We start from the raw sequence: 18,631 nt of genomic DNA, 5'->3' as shown, positions 1-18,631 counted from the left end.
CCTTTGAACCTGCTGAGCTATGGCGTAATTCAGCCAAGTGCTGTGAGGAAAAATAGCTCTCTTCAGTTCAGTTTGGGGCAAAACTTTTTTCTATTAATGCCATGTGTTAAGCTTTTTCACAGCTTTTGAACATAAAGAACCTTTTGGTTTAGCTCTCCACAAATTTCAGAGCCAACATGGAAACCAAAACCAAAAACGTATGGCTTTGCAGCTCCTAAAAACATCAGCAGAGGTTAACCTCAAATCTTTAACCAGCTTATGTAAACATCTGAGATGAAGGCAAGCTGACCTCTGGCAGCGTTCGCACAACCAGCCTTCCTGATGCCTCACCAAAGCACAGGCAATAAACACTAAAGTAAATACTAATACACAAACCTAGGAGTATCAGATGTACCAGACCAAAGCCCCAAGTGTGATGATTTGGACAGGTTTCTCATGTGCTTGGAGCACATACTGCAAGACAAATGAAATTAGAACCCAGTTTTAATTGTTTTCTCCTTGAAGGTGCCCACTTAGGGCTACAGGATTTTAAGGATGATTATAAAAAAAAAATGAGAAGAGAAACAGGTGTAAACCTTATTGCTTTAAATGAGGGAAATAAGGAAACCCTGGGGATCCTCTTATATCCTGTACTTGGCCTTGCCCAGTTACAGAAGTTTCAAAGATTCAAGAAACTGGTGTTCAAAAAACAGAAAAGCACAAAACGATGTGACTGCTTAGGAAACATCTTCCCAATTCCCAGATGTCAGAGTCTGGTTACGTACTTTAAAGTTTCTGATTCCCATACACTCCAACTGTGGATGTTTTAACAATACAGACAAGTGCATTTTCTGCTATACTCGGGACCATAATGACATCTTTCAGCCAGGGCCTCAACACACTACATGCTTGTTGAGAAAGAGCAAATGAACATGCCCTAGTACTCCACATTCCAAAACAGACATTTCAGTCTTCTCCTGAATTTTTTTTTTCTTAAGGAAGTTTTGCTGTGGGATCACAGAAAGTTCTTTGAAAATAGTGTCACATGGTGCTGGAGCTTTTCCTCCCCAGCGTACTGTTGCCGACAAAATACTGCGAGCATCCTCACTTCAAGCACATAGCAGTAAATGTCAAGAGCAGTTTTGCAAGGGAGAGTGGCATTACCTTAAAAAAATTAAAGATGTACTTTAACTTTACCTCCCAGCTCGTTAGTGCTCGGACAAACTAGTAGAGGATGAATTCCAGATACTCTTTTTGGTTGCTTTTGCAAGTCACTAGCTATCTTAGCCTTTGCTTGTGAAAACATGGATAAATATCTGTACCATGGGACAACTGTCAAACACTTGTGAAAAATAAAATGTGCATCTTCCAGGGGAAGAAACCACCTGGTACATCCCCTCTGCCACTGCTGGACGAGGCGTTAATCTGCTCGCCATAACGCTGAGTTTCTGTGACCACCAGGTGATCTGCACAGAGATGAAGAGGCCAAACAAGTTTGTGAGGAAGCAGCAACGTGCACGCAAGATCACTGCCCTCTGCTGAATGGGAGCGGCTCGCGAGGTGCACAGGTTTCCTCCACAAACGGGCGCTGGTAGCAGGGCAATGGCATCAGTTGCATTTCAAGTGCAACATTTAGCAAGAGGAGATCAAGAATCACTTAAGCCCACAGGCATTTTGGTGGTACTAGAGTAGGATCCTGTCAATAATCCTAAAAATACTGACACAAAATATGATGGAGCCTGCTTTGTCCTCTGAAAATGAAGTAAAGGAGATGCACTATTTTCATGTTTGTGCATAAACACTAGGAATATTTGACAACATCAAGGAAGCCTCTACTAAGCAAAAGGTACTTTACCCAAATCAAAATACTCAGGCAAGTCATCATTTCAGACAATTAGACTATTAGGGCTGGCCCCACCTCGTATGGTTGCCTTAATTTACAGATCCAGACTTACACTACATTTGCTGCTATTCACCTCTACCCACATTTTAGTTTTACCTCCCTATAGATTTGAGCAGCAGAATTTAATTTTTTCACAAATCTTGCTAACCTTTAATGCTTTCCTGTATTACACAGGGAAAAAAGAATACACTGGCCATTCTGAAACAGATCCTTTTAAACATCCTTTCCCTCTCACCATCCCTCAGCAGTACAGGGTTTTCTCTATTCCTTCCACAGCTGCCTTGAGTTAGACTACATGAATAAGCTTATTGGATAACTACCTAATTGCACATTAGCACAGAAACAAAACACTTAAACTGTCACTTTACATTTTCAAGACAACTAACTTATTTTTAACACAGTCCCCAGCAAGTCAGGACTACACAGAGGTTCAAACCAACGCAGTCAAGCATACGGAAAAAAGAAGTTGCATGCTTTAATCCCACCATTTCCATTTTGCTTCTTAAAATCTGTTAAAACAACTTATGTCTGTTTCGTTTGATCAGCGCTTACAGGAAAATTTCCTGCACTTGATTACTGGTGATGGCAGACTGATAACAGCACATGGAAACTCTCTATAAGGTTAAACCTTTAAAGAATTAAAAATGGTTTGAAGGATAAACTTTTTATGAGTAGGATAAATTTATTTTTCCTTACAGACACAATGCACACAGTGCTTCACAGGGAGCAAAGTCAGAGGGATTTTTCCTTCCTTAGACACCAAGCTATTTCACACACAAGGAATATTCCGCCCCTGCTTCAGACTGGAAAATGGAATCAACCAAACCCTAAGCACCATGAACATAATCCACAATGTCAGCCCTGGCACCGGCTAATACTTCTTGTAGGAACCTAGTGTCAAAACTAGAGACAAGAGCAAGTGAAAACACATCCTTGGGAGAGTTTAGCCTCCCCTCTGCCTCTACATTTTTACTCTGAAAAGTGACAGCTCCATTTGTTGCAAACAAAATTTCTGCCAGTGACTGTTTCATCACTTCCCAATGATCAGAAGTCAGAGGCTGCCGAGAACATTGTACAGGATTGCTCCAAACACGTTTTGTTTCTGTATCTTTGATCATTCTGTTCCTCTGTAGTCTCCACCTTGGCTAATTTCTACAAGCACACCTGCTGAGGGCCCTCAGGTTTGCACAGGAAAAGCACTCCCGGCTCAAGGCTTTTCACCAACCCATGGCTGAAGCATCTCTTGGCTTAACTGAACTCGCAAACTTGGACTGGACAAGTCTCAGGGAAACACGTAGATGAACCAACCTGGGGCGCTCTCCCCCTCCAGCAGTCCCACATGAAGGCTGAACACAGCAATAGGGGGAGGTAGCTTTTACCTTTCAGACATTTCAATTTTTAATTGCATGTCTGTGTTCGGCTGTCACTTGCCATCCCACGCGGGGAGAAGCTTCATCACTCAAGACAACTCCTGGCCATCTAGTCACTTTTGAGACTGCAGAACTGTCCTGACACATTCAAACCTGCGCTAAGACCAATTATGCCAGCCAGCATGCCACACTGATGACCCCCCCCGCGCCAATGTTTCTAGTGTGCATGAAGTTCTACAACAAAATGCAGGTTTTTTTCAATGAAAAGGTATAATTGCCATCAAGAAAGACCTATAGGCCCTGCACCCGCACTCACATACTTCTCTCAGCAAAGCACTCCCAGTGTAATACGGCCTGAGGCACTGAGGCTCTGTTCCCTTGTAAACCGATCTTAGAGCAAACTCCCAGCTCCTGAGGAGATGAGCTGGTGCAATGATCTGTTACATGCACAGTGCTCAGGAAAAGACCATCTTTAAACAGGAAACCTAAAACGAGAAAAAGTGCCTTGTTAACTCTTTAGGCCCTGAGGCTTTGGTAGCAAAACATATGGTCAGAATTACCAGCCAAAGCAAGGCAGAACAGCTCACTGTGCCTACGCTGCCCTAGCAATACGTTACCTTGGTTTACAACATTGATTTTTCATAATATGAAGAACCAAAAACCTTATTAGTAAAAACCAGTACTTTCTCGGAGTGCTCAATTCTTTCATGAGTTTTCTTACAAGAGGCCTGTCATGATAAATACAGATACTTTTCAAATGGAAAGGTGAATTCTTTCCAGAAGGTATTCCTGGATTCTAGGCAAAACACAGTCTCCAAAAGTTTTAGGGCTAAACTTTCTTCTCCTTAAGTAAGGCAAATGGGAAACTTAAAACACTGATTTTTCAAACAGATTCCATACATTACTGTTAAAAATGAAAGCTGAATGTTCCTGAATTTAAAGATCAGCACTGTAGACCTTTAAAACAACCCAAAGTTACACAGCAGAAGTATTACACCTTTCCTGAAAAGGCGTTAAGTTCTTGGAAAGTCCTCAAAAGACTATTTCATTAGAGGCTAGAGCCCAATCTCATTGTGGGCCAGTTCTTTTGTTCTACTGCTTTGCAATAAAGGTCGGTATTTATTCATTCCTCGAGGTTGCTGCTCTGTTGGCTTCTGATGCAACCCCCTGTATCTTTTGCTCAATGGGGGATTCAGATCCCGGTCCCTGCCCTCAGGCAAAACATATGTTCCACTCCAACCTGAATCCAACAAGGGTGTTTGCAAGGGAATAAATTGTTTTATGTTTATTAATCACCTGCATGCAAATAGGTGCCAATAAAAACTCCAGGCAGCTTCTCTGCCAGACTCACATGATCTAATAGCACCACGCCCCAGTTTTGGTGTCTGAAATAACGAACACCTCCGATAAGGAGGCACTACTTTGATATGCAGTGACAAAAACAGCACATCAGCTCAGCCACTCTGCAGTGATGACTTTGAAAAGAGAGACAAGAAACCTGCAAAAACATTCAACATCAGTGGTAAAATAAATTAGAGATGCTGCATATTAAGCTAAACAAATACATTAATGCAACATGAAGGGGTGAGATTTCAATCACAGAACTAGAACACTCAGTCTCTACTCATGTTAAATGTGACCTGCCAGGAGAAAACAGTCAGGCCGGGCACTTCCTTTCCTAGAAGTTTGAAGAGGTGTTTAAAAGACAACAAATTTTAGCAAAATTTCAATAGTTATATGCAACTGGCCTTAAATAAAAGCCATTGCAGCAATTACCAGAACAAACCCAGCTGATAATCTCATTCTGGAAAGAATTAAACTACAAGGCCTGATGGGATCTCAGTGAAGAACTAGATTTAAGAGGGGCAGTCTTAAGAGGCAGGATGAGTTAAGGCACCGGAGCAGCAAATTTCTTCTGCGACAGCAAGCGAGACTCAGTCTCTAATCCAGTTCTCACATGTTCAATAAGATGAGTACTTGGGTCTTTGAGACCAGCAACTTTTTGGGGAAGATCCTAACATTCTCAACCACACTACTGGGGCAAGGCCAAAAAAGCTTTGACAAACACAGTTAGGTCTGCCACTTACCTTTCCCAGCCGAGAACTTGGGTGTTGTGCCACGCCACACAAGTAACACAGGCTGCACACCATCTCACACACACCCACCCTCCTATTTCCAAGATTCTTTTTCCGAGCTTATTGAAGCATAAAACAAGCACCCAAACAGAACATTTTAAACAGTTAACTCCCTCACTGCGAGTTCAATTAGGGAAGCAGCCTCAATGAAAATTATTCTCAGAAGAACCACTTCTGGGCAGACTGCAAGTATCAGCCACATGATAATTATCTGAGGCTGTCCTGTGAATGGAGCTTTTATACAGAAGCATCATCTAGAGCCCAGACAGATCAGTGATTATTCTCATGGAAACAAAGCTCTAGCTAGTTAAGAGTAATTCAAAGATTTATGAAAAATGCTGCAGTTTTATTTCTCATTGAAGTTCTTTCATGTTCTTCTAAATGTACAGTCACATCAATTATGAAAAATCACACAATTGATACATCGGTTTGTATTTAAAATACTTAATGCAGTTGTGAGCCTACTGTGCCGGCAGGAGAATATTCTCTCCCAGTAAACAGAACCACAACCAGGTGAGTTAAAAATGACACTAGCATTTTAAAAATCCATTCTACATGAAAATCTGTTCTTTCACCTTTCACTTGGATTAGATTGAAACAAAGTACAAAGCCAACAATGGTAACATCTTCAGAAAAATAAAGTAGATGCTGCATGCTTTGCACGAAACACTTGCCCGGTGTTTGCTGAGCTCTAGTTATGAGAGTGGATGACAGCAGACTGTCATCTAGAAAATACAGTACCAGTTTTCCCACATGTAAGAAAACTTACGGGGAGGGGGAAGGAAAAAATCAGAAGAAAATAAGTAACCCGAATGTGCACCCATTAACAGTAAATCAAGTTTCACCTTCACAGTGGAACAAATTATGTAAATACTCTCAGGAAGGATCAGCGGAGTAAAAAGATAAAACTGGCTATATAAATGTCAATTTTTATTCGATCTCCCAGTACAGTACATGACTTGTGAGCTTCAAACGAATAGAAAAACCAAAAGTGAACAAGACAGACGACTGCCGAAGAAAGATCTCAGGGGTTAGGACATCGCTTTGGAAAGGAGTATATTGTCCACTTCATGGATGCCATCTTTGTCAATGAACCGGGCATTGAAAGAAGTCAGATTTAGGATGAAGCGTTTCTGAAGCTGTTCAACAAAAGAGAAAAAGACAAAGGAGATGAGGTTCATTCAAAGCTTAAATTATGGCCTCCTCTTATTTAAGGGATATGCTGTTGCACATCAAAATTTCCGTCCTGGTTCTAATGACCTGAAATATTAGGAGCTTTTGTCACTGCTCAGGAATCAGTGTGAGCTTTTTCTCTGTTATAAGACTGTCCATGTTCGACAAGCCTAGCCTAGAGATGCAGAATACACAAGCTCATTAGCAAGGATGACATTTATGCAGGAAGCCTAGTGTGGGTTACAACTTAGGGCACGAAGTGTACTCATCAAAAAGATACTTCAACCAGAACCTCTTTAGAGTATTTCTTCCTGATGTTTCCCCAAATGTTTCTTCCCGGTTACACTCAAGTCAATCTCATAAAGACAAGGATAAAGAATATCTTCCTACAATAAAAGCCTTGGAGTCTGAAAGGTTATGTTTACACTAAAATTGATCACAAACTTTAAGGTCGAATCTTTACCTCGGACATCCCTTCACAAGCTGGAAGAGAAGCACACGTAGAAGTATATAACAGTTAAGTGCAATGCAATTAACAGAAGGATGCTTGCATTATGTTCAGAAGAAACATAAAAGAAGTCAAAGACTGTGTGTATCAATATTATGCTAAGCATGGAAGAAGCAGAAGTAAAGAAAAGCAATTAAGCTTCGAGTTTATGTTCTGGAGGACATGAACCATGCCAAGACAATGCAAGTGCCCACAAACCCTTTTCCTCAGTAGCTATTCCACATCTGATCAACGTGCGTTTATTACCCCTTCTGGCAAAGACAGCAAAAAAAAAGGCAACAAGAGGAACAGGAAAATATCAGCAAATGAATGCAAACAAACATTCCTTTCTCAAGATCATAAGGGCCTAAGTTTGGCAACTCACCTCCTCTAGACATTTTTTTAGGAGCTCCACAGCTTCCTCACGTGTGATACCTGAACGAGAAAACATCCACAGATTGATTTAATTAGAGGCCATCCCTCTCAACAGAAACTTTATTAAATTTAAACAACTTTTCAGCTGAGCACCAAAACCTCTTCTTCCCAGCTCACAGAAAACACTTTCCAGATGTACCAAGGACGCCCTGCACCAAAGCGCTCACGCTGCAACAAGCCATTGAGAATCGATTTGTTACACCGAATGGGAAGCATGACGGAATTTTGCCTCCCATGGCCAGGGACTGGGCTTCGGAGAAGTCCAGCCGTCTCTCCCTCCTCGAGTTTATTACAGCTTTAAATCAGCTCCATCTGTCCACAGCCGGCTGCAAGTCAGCGACAGTAGGCGGAGATTGGTTTTAGTGCTACGTTCCCTGCTGGGTATTAGTTTTAATAATGGGAAAGGCACGTGTGCGATGCCCCTGCTATTCTCACACATTAGGATAAAATCCAGCACTCTATAGGGATGACAAGCCATGACAGCATATTGTAGCTCACTATTTTCCTCTTTTCACAAGGAACGGTGAAAATTGAGCACTATAATTTTCAAGGGACGTGACTAGAAAACAATCGAGCTCCATGGATCTCAAAACCTGTTTCTAGAAGTTGTTCCAGACCTGCACTCACTGTTAGGCAGAAGTCCCATTAGAATAAAATTGTCAGTTTAGAGCTACACTTCTTGCAGGAGGTAGATGAAAGGATAACTGAGCGAACATCTCTGCTATGAGATTAAACTCAGCTTTGCACACAGGAGCAAAGTAGTTTTGTAACTAAAGCCAAAGATGTCAGATTAACAATATTCCAAGCTTTGTACATTTCCTCATTGCAAAGTGGGGATGGGGCCACGTTCACTCCTTGGCAGTGTAAGAACTGGATTATGATTCTAAAATTAAAACTTTAGACAGGTACAGGCTTGTACAAGAATTACAATCAAGAGCTACCATCTGCATAAAACTGTAAACCAAAGTAACCAATCTTCATCACCACCACTTCAGAGTATGGGATATAATCTTGCTAGGAATGCTTTTTCACTTGTATGTTTTTCATGTACCACACACAAAGTCAATCCAAGATATGGAGCAATAGGATCTGGGACTGCCCTCTGAAGACTGAGACTCTGGGAAAACATACACGTCAGAGCCAAGAGACAAGTAGAGGATAAAGTTATCAAAATGTTATTTATTAAAAACAGACTACTGGGAGCTAATGGTCCAGGGAAGTCTAGTCATGTTTTAGAATAAATTGAAACTTCCTTCGCTTACAGCCTGTTATGCTTCAAACAGGAAAACACTTGCAGGAGTTGACTAGTTTCACGTTACCATTTCAGTTAAAACAGAAGGCAATCTTTAAAGCTGCATTTATTCTAACAAAAAGTCAAATTCAAATCTGTAGCAACACAGCAATTGCGCTGGACCATCTGACTCAGCAAACGCCAATCTCTCAGTTTAAGCCTTTGATTTATTAATCATTAGCAGGAGAATTTTCTTCTCCATAGACTCCACTTACTTGGCTTGTAATAGCGGTCAAGGATGCTGAGGGTAAGGAATGCACCATATCCGTGTGCTGCAAAAGGAGCTTTAGCCAGAGCTGCGAGGTAATCCATGTAATAAAGGGCAGGACCTTCATGGTCATCGTAGCCAGCCAGGAGAAGGTTGACGTGGTAAGGGGTCTACAAACACAAACCCTGTTTTCATTAAAGCAGCCACACCCAAATCTTGGAATCTTAATTCCCCGCGCCACCGACAGAATAGCAACGTAGCTGGTTCTACAATGCTTTGCCATAAAATGCTACCAGCAACTACATCAATACTGTCTGCAGGAGATGAGGGATTTCAATCCAAAAACAATTAGGTACTTTGGTAACATGGAACACAGAAGCAAATAAAAACATAAAACTCTGATTCTCCTGAAAACTACTGGGTTAGGGTTTTTTTTTTTTAAAGCTTTCACAGCACATTCAAACTTAAGAAAACTTTAATTATGTTTTCATACCATATCCTTCATCCCAACATAAAACTTGTGGATTTTTACTGTCAACATGTGAGCACAATGTGAACATTTTGCAGTTTATAAGAACTTCTTTGTTAATTTAGCATGCTCTTTTCTCAGTCACGCTGCTGCTAACCATAGACCATTTTAGCACATATGAAAGCTCACATAGAGTGCAAACAGTTATAGACAGTGTCACGCCGTCTTGTTAATTGATAGTTACATTTTTATTGCACATACCAAGTTTAATCTTTAGTATTAGGCTAACTTGACCAACTGAATGGAGGAGACCTAAGGAATTGGTTTATTTCTATTGAAAACTGACTACTAAGATACTGCTACATCATCTTAGCAGTAGCTTTTTTTGGTTGGAAACAGTTTTCTTGAACTAGAAATCTACTCTGCTTTAGCTGCTGCCTCCTCTGATCCTCACTTATGACTTCAGCAAGAGCCCATCATGTAAGACTGAGAAGTATCTACTTATGCAAAAAGACTGTGCAACTGTATTAATGTAAACATGCCTTTTTATTGCGCTGTACTGGCAAGTTTAGCAACTCCTTGGCAGGTTTAGTGTATTCCACCATAATGAATACAGCAGATGTCCCTATACATCTTCTTCCAAGATGTGTACTTTATAAGACCATGAAACATGCATGCACTGTACTATTGTTAAAGGTAGGCTCATTTCATTAAATTTCAAAAAAGAAAATTTTGGGGTTTTATATTTTTTTTGAAAAATGCTTTTATATACTTCCAGTATTTTCACATTCATGTGTTTCTCATTAATCATACTAACAGGATAGCTCTTACAATGCTCGAAAGTCTAGATCACCAAAGCAACAAAATGAGGGAAGAAAATGATGATCCAACTAAGGATACATTAGAATGAGCAAACGCAACTTCACCCTACAGCCAAAACATTAACTTTATCACAGGAAAAAGTTCACTTTGATAATAAGCACAGTGAATTTGCACTCAAAAAAATATTACAGGATACTATATTTTGACTTTCACCAGATAGTAAGAAAGAATAAAGCAGACTACAGCTATATATCAAACATCACTGTAAATGGTGTGATTTAATCTTCAAAGCATTCAAGACTATTTGGAACCAAGTTACCATGCAGCTGTATTCGTTTAATTAGTCTGTATTTCATCATTTATTTATTCTGAAACATCACACAAGTTGATATTTAAGAGCCATGACACAAGATCACTCAAATTATTGTGTGACTTTGAATTACCAACATTGGCATATGCGAGACACTCAACCATAAATAAATGGTGTTACACAGACTTAAATGAATCTGTAAGCTGTTCTTCAGTTCTCCCACTAATGGTCTGTGAGACAACTTCTTAAAACTCAAACGTAAATAAAGCATCCCCTATGCCTTCCTATTATTCAAGAAAGGTAGGATTTCAATGTTAGAAAATATACATAACCTCTTTACCACCTCCATGACTACAAGTGAAATTGGCAGACAGCACCTCTTGGTGCTGTCTTAGTGGGACTAACATCTCCGTGCTGGTACTCCTTGTACGTCTCAATCCTTCTGCCCATTCCAAAGGCAGCCTTGGCTTTTGTTACCCAATCTATGCCAGCAGCTCAGAGCTCTTTGGAGGACTGGTGTGATTAAAGGGCTACCAAATGAGTGGATGACTAACATTCCAGGCTAGATTAGATTTTAACTTTTTCCCAAACTTAACCTTCCTATTAGAAGCAGTATTTCTCATCCCAAGTAGCTCTGCACTTCATGCTGTTTGATTTAAAGTAACTACAGCAATTAAGAGAGGTGTGAAATTCTTCAGAATTTACAGCTGAGGAGAACAGTTGTGATAAATACACTAAAGCAACAAGATCAGCAGCGGGAGGCTGGGCGGTGACAAGCAGCGGTGTGACATCTGGCGGAAGCCAAAGTCACAGCAAGGGGGGAAAGGTGGGCGTGAGGAAGCATCCTGCCAGGCGTGGACAAGGAGAGAGGAACTGACAGTCTTCCTTTGGACTCAGGCCAGACCCTGTCACCTATAATTAAACGCGGCATCACAACAAGGCGCTGAACTTTGTCGGGTTTGGAGGGGCAGGGGGTTGTCTTTCCTATTCCCACCACCATGCAGCCTCAGTAGTATGTGACATGTACTAACCCTGGCACTTGATTCAGCAGGTGGATCGAGGGAGATGCTGGAGGAGGTAACAGGGGAACAGGAACTACAGCACCACTCACCTACAGGAAAGCCAGCTGGCTCCAAAGCAGCTTCTAGGTTTGCCTCAGTTGCACGATATAAACAGAAATCAACAAAGTTTCTTTTCAGATCCTACTGGGGAGCATAAACCCCATGTTTTAAGAAGAGAAATGCCATAAAAAACCCTGCACATTGACCATTCGGTAAAATAAAAGAGCAGAGTAATGTAATGGCCTTAAGTTACCAGCCCAGTGTCGCTACACTTGATGCTTCCCACCAAAAGAACAACTTCAAGGCACTGCCTTACAAGACGGCCATCCCCAAGATATCAGGAGCTTGGCCCACATGAGCCACAAGGTTCATAAATTGAATCAAACTGGATAACATAAGGAGGAAGCCAGATGGCGATTAACAGTGCAGAACAAGCTCTCTTTTGGGCTGGGCTACGACAACAGCATAGCACCTGAAAAAGTTCTGTGTCACTGTTAGCTGCTGCCCTTCACGCCCCTTCTAGCCCCCCGTAACAGAAACCACTTCACACAGTAAATGGCAATACGGTAACAAACTACCTTTTCCCCCACCAAACTTTACTTCTAAACTATTTTCCTACTCCTAACAGGAGGTGGTGGCATGTTTTACCTTTTAATTTATTTTTAACATCCACAAAATTAAATTAGTAGCCTCCAGGAATCCTATATGCAATTTAAATATATACAGACAGCTAGTATTAATCCTTCTGGTATCTCACAAATTATGACAAAAATGTAACAAAATTCACAGGAAACAAATTCTGAGGACAAGGTTTGTATGATCAAATTCTAAACCCCACAAACAAATCATTAAGTGCTATGTTTAAAGAAAAAGAGTTCTCCCTACAGTATAGAGATCACTGTAGTGTGACAGCAGTGTCAGAGTGCGCCGCTTGCTCCAGGGCATTGCCATCTGTAACAGCACAACATTTTGTCTCTGGTAAATAAACACATCTGCCTTTGCCAGTGTCCTCCCCACTGTGCTGCCCATCTGGAGCAGGTGAGCTGGAAGACAGGCGTGGGCTCAGGAAGGAGAGGAGACAGGGAGGATCAGGCCTCGAGGGACATGGCACAGAACAAGATGGCAGTGCCACATTAATGCCACAGCCTGCTGGCCAAGTTTACCAAAAAGCCTGTTAAATTACTCCTGCTAGAGGTACTTTAAACCACATGTAAGAAATAGCTGCCTCTGCTTAAGTGGGCAGGACATTCAGTGTCAGCCTCACCTCCACCATCTGTGCAGGTCAGATGCCCTTGAGACAAGCCACCAGCACCAGGCAGCTGACAGCCAGCCGGGCCAGGCACCGAGCAGCATTACTCCTTCGCATCAACCTCAAAAACTGCACAAAATTCTGAGTCACATCCGAACAAAAGCCAAAGCAAGGAGCATCACTGCCAACCATCATCTACCAGCCATGCTTAATCTGTGAAGTTGACTGAAGTCATTTAAACCAGAAGAGCAGGGTTTCATGTATGAGGCTGAGGCAGGACCCTGCTCCGAGTTCTTCCACTGACTTGCTCTAACTTGAGTAAATTGACAACTTGCTACCTTCAGCTGTCACCCATGTCAGAAACTAGAACAATGACCTTGGGTTGTTTCTGTGGAGGAGCTCTTGAAGAAGGAAGGGTCTGGGCTTCACTCCACACACACATAATTCTCAACAATACAGGTCTGACATTAATACTGGCCTTCATTTGCTACTGTAAAACACCATTTCAGGCCCGTGCGGTGTACTGTTAGAATAGCAACGTCATTCATCCCACGCCCTAGCCCTGGGGGAGTTGTTCAGCTTCATTCTCAACATCCTATTTCTTCTTGTTTTCCTTCATATTGCATGTTAAGAATGCTAATGAAATGCTTACTAACCTTGGATCTTTAAAGTCCATTTGGCCCTTCATGACATCTTTTCATACTTTGAGAAAATTACCATGAGAAAAATCAGTAATTGCAGTTCAGTAACTTGAAAATACAGCCCCAACTTGGATTTGATATTTACTGAAAGCCTCATGTTGCTGTTTACAAAAGGGACTTGCTTTGCTAAGTACATCAAACAGCTTTGCTCTATCAAATCACTTTCCAAGAAGATTAAACGGATTCAGTGCATTTGCATGAAAACTGACAACCTTATCTCGATGTTAAAGAGGCTTATTTCACTCCGCTGTCTGCAGTGTTTCTGACAAAATGTTTATTGGGCCCAGGGCTGAAATGTTAAGACTATAGTTATATCAGTTATTGATCAGCAATGTGATAATTTTTAAATAAGCAAATCAAGTTATATTTTAATAAAACATCCTTTCAGCAAAGTGAATTCATCACTAAAGACAGAAGCTGCCACCTTTTTCATCACACTATTACTTGAAAATGGAAATTTTCCCCTGTAAGCCTTTGCCAAAATCTTTCGGCTATTACTCACTCGACTCCGAAGATAGTCAGCTAGGTTTCGTCGTGTAAAGTTTGCAGCTGCAGTAGGAGACAATTCATAACCTGGAGAAGAAATGTGTGTATTTGATAACAGTACAAATCCATATTCATGCTTCACTTCCTGACTTTCCATTGGTATTTTGAAATAAAAAGATATTCTTTAATGACAAAGTGTCATTTGTCTAATTCCAGTTTATTCTGACAGCTACAAGCATAAAAAGGGCCCTCAAAATCCAGGTAGGTCATACCTGTACAGACCATTAAAATACACAGCTTCAAAAAATTAAAATGCTATGGGCACATAGCCTGAATTTTTCCATCCAGTGTATCAGGAAAACTGATAAAAGGTGTCATGCAATGGACATGTTAAGAAAAATATTTTACTAACAAACCTATGATTGTGTCATTTATCTTACAAATAGCTTAGCTGGGCTTTGGGTAAACCTCTTGGTTTATACTATGTAGCCCAATCTCCATTTCTTCCTCCTGCCCGCACTAACACCTTTGCTTGACACTAAAAATGCACAAACCCTTAAAGCTAGAAAAGCTAGAGAAGCTTTGAGAAGAGCACTTTCCACCAACATTCAGCTGTAAACTGTCCCTATCATTAGCTATGCTTCCAAACCCTCAGTGAGTACCTGTTCTCCTTCACTCACCATTTCTCATTTTGTAGAGCTGAACATTTTTCTGGATGTATTCTGCAAACTGTACAGTGTCTCCAGCCTCCCCAACACACAGCAGTAAGATCTTTTCACTCATTTTAAACATTTTGTCATGGTCTAGGCAAAGAAAAATAACATGAAGAGCCATGGTCAGGAAAAAGAATTAATCATTTTGCCAATATCATACCACATCATGATTTCTTTCAAAAGCAAGAAAGTAAGAGACTCCGATAACTGCATTATGTCCTGCAACACCACCAAAAAAGTCTTCCTGAGCAAACCCTAACATTCAGCTTCCAACAGTTGGTGGCACAGTACACGAGACTTGTTAAACGCATCACCAAGAGAAACAAAGCTGAAATGCTCAAAGTACTTCCTTCAGGAAGGGAGGCATTTCAGGAACACATGGTCTTTCTTACATAGAAATGAAGGCTAAAACTTCACAAGAATATCGTTTAATACTATATGTGGTGCTTCCTGGCTTCAGGAATAAGAATTTTGCTCAGTGACCATTTACTTTATCTAAATACACTGCACCTGAAGCAAATCCCTTAGTATAAAGCTGAAATCACCACAGGAGCAAAAGTAATCTTAGGAAATCCAGAACGAAATTCCATGTCAAACAATCCCCTCTTCCCGATATCCAGGACTGTCTCAAAAATTAGCAATTTTGGCAAGTGAGACTTTTTTCAGAAGCGGGTTTTTGCTTGTCATTATTTTTGTGAAAAAATAAAAAAAGAACTTTTAAGTATTGATTATAAATTATAAAACCACCCACTGATACATATCGAAATTAAGGAACAGTAAGCTATACTTTTACTGATAACTGCATTTTTAAAAACTTGTCTGTGTGTATTTGAGGGAATCCAAGTTGTCACGATGACAACACTAAAGACAATTCTGTGCTCACTCTAACATTGCAGGCTCGTCTAAGCAGAGCAGACTGGCACTCAGAGCTCTGAGGCAGAAAAATTCAGTAGCCATCGGTGTGAAAGGAAGACCACTCCTCTGTACTGAAGGTAGGTCTATGGAGCAACACTGAACCTCCGCCTCCAAACTTCACCTTCAGTTTACTAAACGCTGCACAACAGATGTGAAGGGTCACGGTCCTCTGATACAATTTCGTGAGTTATTAAAGTACCCAGCAGCTGCACAGAAGCTGCATGTCTTAAGAGTTCAGGAAAGGCACTGATCAGCCCTTGCAATCTATTTGTAAATTAAAGCAAGTATTAGTAAATGCCCATATCCTAAACCAGTACCTACAATTTTTGTGTCCCCGTCCCCCACCCCCACCTGAGACAAATAAATCCTATGTTCTAAGTACATTTTCCTTAAAGTTCATTAATAAACCTACTTGGAACCTACATTAACTTACAGAACATTGTTTAAAGTGATCACATCTATATATTGTACGTGCCACCACCTTTCAGAGCCATCTTTCTAACACTATTCCAATTGATACTTACAGACCCGAAGTGAAATATTTCCAGTAAAAGTACTGCTGGCTGTAACACCAATGATTTTATGGGATGTTTATCAATACTACAATCTACAACTTCAAAAAAAGAGAGCTTCTAAATGCCAGTATTTACATTAGATCTCCACACCTAGTAAACAAGTTTCAGTCTAGGTCTTGCAACAGCAGGCAGAAAAATGTATTTTCGAGAATTTCAAAGGCTTGATAATCCCGCAGATGTTTTATCACATAAAGAAACCAAAAACATATTACAATTTGGCTCATAGTCTACCAATTTCACTTGTGCTTTTACTTCCAATATTTCATTTTTCCCTGAATTACATTTTACAGGGTTGTTAGATACAACTAAGCATTTAACCTCACCCACTGTTATCCCTGGGCAGCTTTTTCCCCACACTTGCACGGCAGTATAGAGCAGGGTCTGGGTTAACAAGACAACGCTCACCAAAATAAGCTAACACAACCAGCCAACTCAGTGCAGGTGTATTGGCTCAGGCTTGGAAACTCAGCAACATGCCCTGGGAGACCTCTCTCTCTCTGAGCGACAGACACCGGCCAGCAGCCCCGACAACGAACACACACCCAGACTGAAGCACCCAGCAGCCTCCACCCTCACCCGTACCTGCCTATTCTAACAGCCTTCCCTCAGCCGCCGCCACAGCGAGGCTCGGAGCACCCTAACCACACACAGGGAGCCCATCCCGGCCGCTTGCTCAGGACCAGAGCCCAAGGGGACGCCGCCCGCCGGGGCCGGGCCTGCCCCGGGGGAGGACAGGGATAACGGGCCCCCCCTCGGGGTAGCGGCGGGGCTCCTCCCGCCGCGCGGGCCTCGCCTCTTACCGTGCTTCATCTGGACGATGCTGGAGGCCGCCACCGTGTCGGCGGCCACCAGGACGTAGTCGGGGCCCTGGATGCCGATGAGGTACTCCATGGCCGGCCGCGCTCCGCCGTTCCCTCAGGCCGCGGCGTGACACAGCGAACCGCCGCCGCCTCCCTCCAGCCCACCCGCCCCGTCGCGCGCATGCGCCGGCGCGCTCCGATGACGCCACCTCCGGTGCTCGCGAGAGCCGCCCGCCCCGGCGGCGAGGGTCACGTGGCGCTGGGCGGCGGCGCGCGCGGCCCGGGGCGGCGGGAGGGTGGGCGTCGTTCGCCCCGTTATATATCCTCCTCCGTCACCGGTTACACCGGTCACTGGGCCTAACGAGCCCGTAAAGGCGGCACCCGGGAGGGGCACGGGGATGGCGGGAGGCGGTGGCTGCTCTGTCGGCGTCCCGGGGGCGCCTCACGGAGCCCTCTCCCCCGATCCATCGGGAACGGAGCTCGGGGAGGCGGGGGCTGAGCGGCCGGTGTGCTCCCACGGCGCTCAGCCCTTGGCGGCACACCGCCACGCTCCGTGGGGACAGCGGTGCCCGTACGCGCTGGGGACGATGGCGGTTTTGGGTGAACCCGGGTTTCCCATCAGGGAAATCACCTGGATTTTGGTTTAGGACAAAAATCTGTGAGCCTGGGTCTTTGGCGCCATTCCCAGCCAAAACACACCGTGTTTGCCATTAAAGAGCACAATTCCAAGGCAGAGTCTTGATGCAGAAAATGGAGTGGTGACAGTCGCCCGTCCCGCTTCGGCCCCACGCTCTGTGGCATCAAACCGAACTGGCTTGGCCATCTTGGCTAGAGCGAAGGCCTGGCTGCTCACGGACGGCGGCCTGCGGAGCGCCAAGGGGGAGAATCCGCTCCAAACCCTCCTTGTATGGCAGCCGCCCCTTCAGCACAAGTTCATTTGGAAATAAACGACGGGCGCTCCTGCAGCTTCTCATCTATGTAGTGAAAGGGAACTGGGCTGTGAAGGGACAGTGAAATCCTTCCGGGAGCGATGGAGTGATTTGTTTGCTGCCCATCTTTCTGTGTCGGGAGTAGCCCGCAGTGCCAGCTGCATGCAGAGCCGAGCCCTGAGCGGCTGCGCGGGGCGCCCCGCGGCTCCAGCCCCCGTCTGCGGTGACAGCCCGACCGTCCGCAGCCGGTAACCACGAGCGCGTGCTCAGCCCGTCCGCTCCGGGGTCCCCCCTGCTGCCCCAAGCAGGATCCCCCACAATCAAATGGACAAGCCTTCGCTTGACTCACCTATTGAGCCAATAAAGGATGTTTTTTCATCCGTGCCAGTCACCAAGGGAAAACTCCTGAGCCGCAGATGTGCCTGCAGAATTTCTTATCAGTTGATGGCTTCAGAGCTCCTCCACCAGCTCAGGTAGAGAGCTTGGATGGCATCTCTCTGTTTCATCGCCTGGCTGGACGTGGGTTCTGACAGCCACTGATAAACAAGTGCTGTTCTCTGCTATTCCCTTATTCCCCCCAACTCTTAATCTGAAATTTCTCAGGCCAAAAAAATGCCTTG

At 43.2% G+C, this 18,631-nt stretch overlaps 1 protein-coding gene across 1 annotated transcript; it reads right to left on the bottom strand.

Moving 5' to 3' along the window:
* Window positions 1-6,296: 6,296 nt before the first annotated feature.
* PSMB2 (proteasome 20S subunit beta 2) lies at window positions 6,297-17,258 on the bottom strand. Its single transcript, XM_064471196.1, has 6 exons — window positions 17,083-17,258; window positions 14,760-14,882; window positions 14,096-14,166; window positions 8,989-9,151; window positions 7,433-7,482; window positions 6,297-6,526 (listed from the first exon to the last, which is right to left on the bottom strand). Exons 1-6 carry the CDS (start codon window positions 17,171-17,173, stop codon window positions 6,419-6,421), a joined length of 606 nt encoding a protein of 201 aa, XP_064327266.1. The 5' UTR covers window positions 17,174-17,258; the 3' UTR covers window positions 6,297-6,418.
* Between the last annotated feature and the right edge of the window lie 1,373 nt (window positions 17,259-18,631).

Source organism: Phalacrocorax carbo, chromosome 22 (assembly GCF_963921805.1).
Source record: "Phalacrocorax carbo chromosome 22, bPhaCar2.1, whole genome shotgun sequence".
NCBI classification, from domain to species: Eukaryota; Metazoa; Chordata; class Aves; order Suliformes; family Phalacrocoracidae; genus Phalacrocorax; species Phalacrocorax carbo.
The sequence above is the reverse complement of the archived record's forward strand: the minus strand, read 5'-3'. Positions and strand labels throughout refer to the sequence as shown.